The sequence below is a fragment of the Trypanosoma equiperdum genome (assembly GCF_001457755.1).
Source record: "Trypanosoma equiperdum strain OVI genome assembly, contig: ctg_1422, whole genome shotgun sequence".
Classification (NCBI taxonomy): domain Eukaryota; phylum Euglenozoa; class Kinetoplastea; order Trypanosomatida; family Trypanosomatidae; genus Trypanosoma; species Trypanosoma equiperdum.
The window spans coordinates 13,284-16,650 of record NW_027123419.1 but is presented as its reverse complement, the minus strand read 5'-3'; the positions used below and the strand labels follow the sequence as shown (position 1 = coordinate 16,650).

The 3,367-nt window shown below is 41.6% G+C and overlaps 1 pseudogene across 1 annotated transcript; it reads right to left on the bottom strand.

Annotated features, from left to right (window-relative positions):
* Positions 1-1,272: 1,272 nt before the first annotated feature.
* Positions 1,273-1,851, bottom strand: TEOVI_000563900:pseudogene (annotated as a pseudogene). The gene has a single exon. A coding segment is annotated over exon 1 (579 nt).
* Between the last annotated feature and the right edge of the window lie 1,516 nt (positions 1,852-3,367).

Sequence of the window (3,367 nt, the reverse complement as noted above, 5' to 3'; positions counted from 1 at the left end):
CTCCTATTATTATCATCATTATTTTAACTATTAATATTATTATGACCGTAACTAATATCCATAAAATAATTCAAGTGACAAAATTTGAATGACACTCATTTTCCTTACCATATAATCATGTTAATACAAACTTATAGCCTTCTTTCATAAAGATTTTACTAAGTTCTCATAATATCGAGAAAGTTTTAAATGTTTGATAAAACGTGTTGAAATATATCAAATTATAAAAAATTTAAACAAACTCTTTTCCCGAAAGGGAAAATTAATAACTTTCATAAAGTCCTTAAAAAACTGCTAATTTGACAAAAGCAGCATCCATCAGAGTGAATTTCTTATTTAGGAGAAAACTACCATTTCTGCTCCCTTCTGTACCCTTATCATCTTCGCTATCTTTTCCCTTTCTCCATGCACAAACAGGTTTTTCTTTTCCTTTATTGACTTCTTCACATTTGTCTTTTGAGCCATATTCGGAGCATTTTACGCTTTTATCTGTCTTTCCAGTTTCTCTATTTGCTTGTACAACTGTATTTTTTGGATATTCTTCGCACTTGTTAGTTGTTTCATTATATTTGCAACCCACATCGGGGTTGCACTCCGCTTTTTCCAGCTCTGTGCAATCTTTTTTTGTTCCATGTTTTTGTGCCTGCTCGGTGATTCCAGATTTGTTCTGGCTCTGCGTGGTGTCATCTACTGATAGGATGGCGTACAGTATGTGTGCTTGCTTTTGTAATGTTTTTAGCTACTGTCTGTAGGCTATATTTTCGTCACATGCTTTTTTCCATGTTGCTGCTGCGTTCACTGCGTTGGTAAGCTCGTCGTACCAAGCTATTTTGCCCGCCCCTGATGTCGGCTTCAGTGCCGACCCATAATCGACGCAGCGTGCTGCATTGGCCGCTCCACATTCGCCGTTATTGTGGCTCCCTAGGTAGGCCGCTGCTTTGGACGTTCCGTCTTGTGCCGGGTCACCTTTTAGCTTGCTTAGAAACTTAGTCTGTATTGAGCGCAGGGTGTCTTCCGAAAGCTTCGGTTTAGGTCGGTGCTTGCATGCCGTTTTTATGTCGGCCCATGTCGCCTTTTTGTGGTTCGTGCCGAGTGTTTGCCAGCAGCTGCTGATGCCGTATCGAACCCCCATGGTTTAGCCGATGATTGTGTGCTGTCTACAGCGCACAAGCAAAAAAGGTCACCGACTATGGATTTGCCGGCAGAAGGCGTTTTGCAGTCGGTGTTTCGCGTCCCTAATAGACCCATAGTTTTGCCGTCACTGCCGTCACTTTTTCCTGCCCCTTTGCCATACAATGCCGCTTTGATTGCTGCTGTTATTGCATTGTTTTCTTTGACAAGCTTCGGTCGGACATTTGAGTTGTATTCGCTCAGCACCGCTTCCGCTTCGTCTGCTAGCAGCTGTAGGTTTGCGATATACCTAGTTGCTCCTGCCTGGTGCTTTTTGAGGTTTGCCGGGTTTAGATGCGGTTCAGTTGTGGCCCTCTTCAGCAAATCGGCTTTGGCTTTCGTCCACATTGTCCAGTTTGCTATGCAACGTCTTTCGTCGCTGCTGCCGCTGCACCCTGTTGCCTTTGCTGTTGGCTCCTCTTCGGAGTATTCCTTTGGAAATTTTGAGTACCAGCTGTCTGGTGCGGCAGACACATTAAGCTGTATGATATCATTAACTTCTGCGTCGGTGACGTCCGCTGCGCAGATTTAAACTGTTGGGTCTGCGTCCTCCAGTAGAACAGCTTCGCACAGGATGTTGAATTCCGCTATGTTTGCACCGTCGCCGGCTGTTGCCTGTCCTGGCCGCAGCCACAGGTTTAGCGCGAACGTCAGGACGACTGCAATCGCGACACAGTTCATACTCTATTCTGCTTGAGTATTGTTTTTGGGTCGGTTTCGTGTTGCTAGTCTTCAAACTTTGTGATAAAGTATGCTGGCGGTTACAAAAATGTTGCGGCTTAGTTGTCTTTTGCAGCGGGGGAGGTCGCTTACCTTATGGTTACCTGCCTGCTCCTCTTGACCTGTTTGGCTTTCACATGTCGTATTTCACACATTATTTGCCGCAAATCCGACGGGTTTGTTCGATATTCTTGAGTTTTGACCTATTGCAATAGGTCAGTTTGCTACGGTTTCTTGTTTTCTGTTCTCGAGTCATTCCGCCGCAGTATTTTTTCTTCTTTTTCAGTTTTCCTTAGTGGTGTTGTTGCCGCTTATACTCCTGTCTGCATAGGGACTCCCACTACAGGTTGTACCTGCTTTTGATAACGGTACCTTCTTATTCTCCTTTGCTTCTTAATCTCCTTTGTCGTTACAAGTTTGCTGTCACTTCCGTAGTTTCATTTTGATAGGGTTTTCGGCGACTCCGTTATATAGTCTTTTTCATCCACTTTCCGTGTTTAGGGCTGTGCTTTGCATGACATTTTGTGCCCTTTCAGAAAAGCATCCACTGATTTAAAAACAATGCTTACTTTAGCCACAAAATCTTTTTGTAAACTCTTGTTATTGCTCATCCACTGTCGTTACTGCGTCTGACTGTTTTTGATTTAGGGTCATTTGCGCGTTCGTCTATGTTATTAGGTTAGAAAGGCGGCATACGTCTCTAAATTTGTTTTAACTTTCGTCTGTTTCTCAGAAAATGGTGGATGCTTTTGGTATGATGAGTAATGTGCCTAATAAAATCTTTCGTGCTAATGCTCTCATAGCTGTGTTGCGGTTGGTAAATAAAGAAAATCCGTAAAATTAGAAGTATAAAAAAAGTTCCACCTCTTAGAAGAAAAATAAAAATTAGTGCAGTTTGATAGTATATATTTAACGCTAACACGTAAAAAACGTGCTTTAGTTGAGTAATTGTAGTTTTAAATTACAATTAATGCCGCTATATATCTATATCAACATCTAAAACATCATCATTTATGACCGCTATGTGCTTTTAATGTGCCTCAAATCCTGCCGCCGTGATGCATCTTCAATGTAGATATAACACTGACACTTCGTTGGTATACATGGTTTTGAGCATTTTGTATTCTTCTCTTGTATTAGCACCGGTCTATCCTGTTTCTTGATCAGAAATAGTGGTCTTAAATGCACTCTATTTTTTTTGAAGTATCTTAACACATACCATCAATTTAGTGTCACTGTCTATTATAATGAATTCTTCGTACCTTGAATAGGTTTAACTCCTTACCATTGAATCATTATGAGAGAGAAGAGTATCATTTAAAACTATCTGTACTTCAGAAGGCACTTTTGCGGCCCTCTGCCTGCCGTTGCTCATCATTGAGTTGTTCCTTCTGCTTTTAACACGAGATAGCGGAATATGCTGTTGGTATTGTTGTGTACAACGTAGTAACCACACTATCTCCGGCAGCTGTGCACT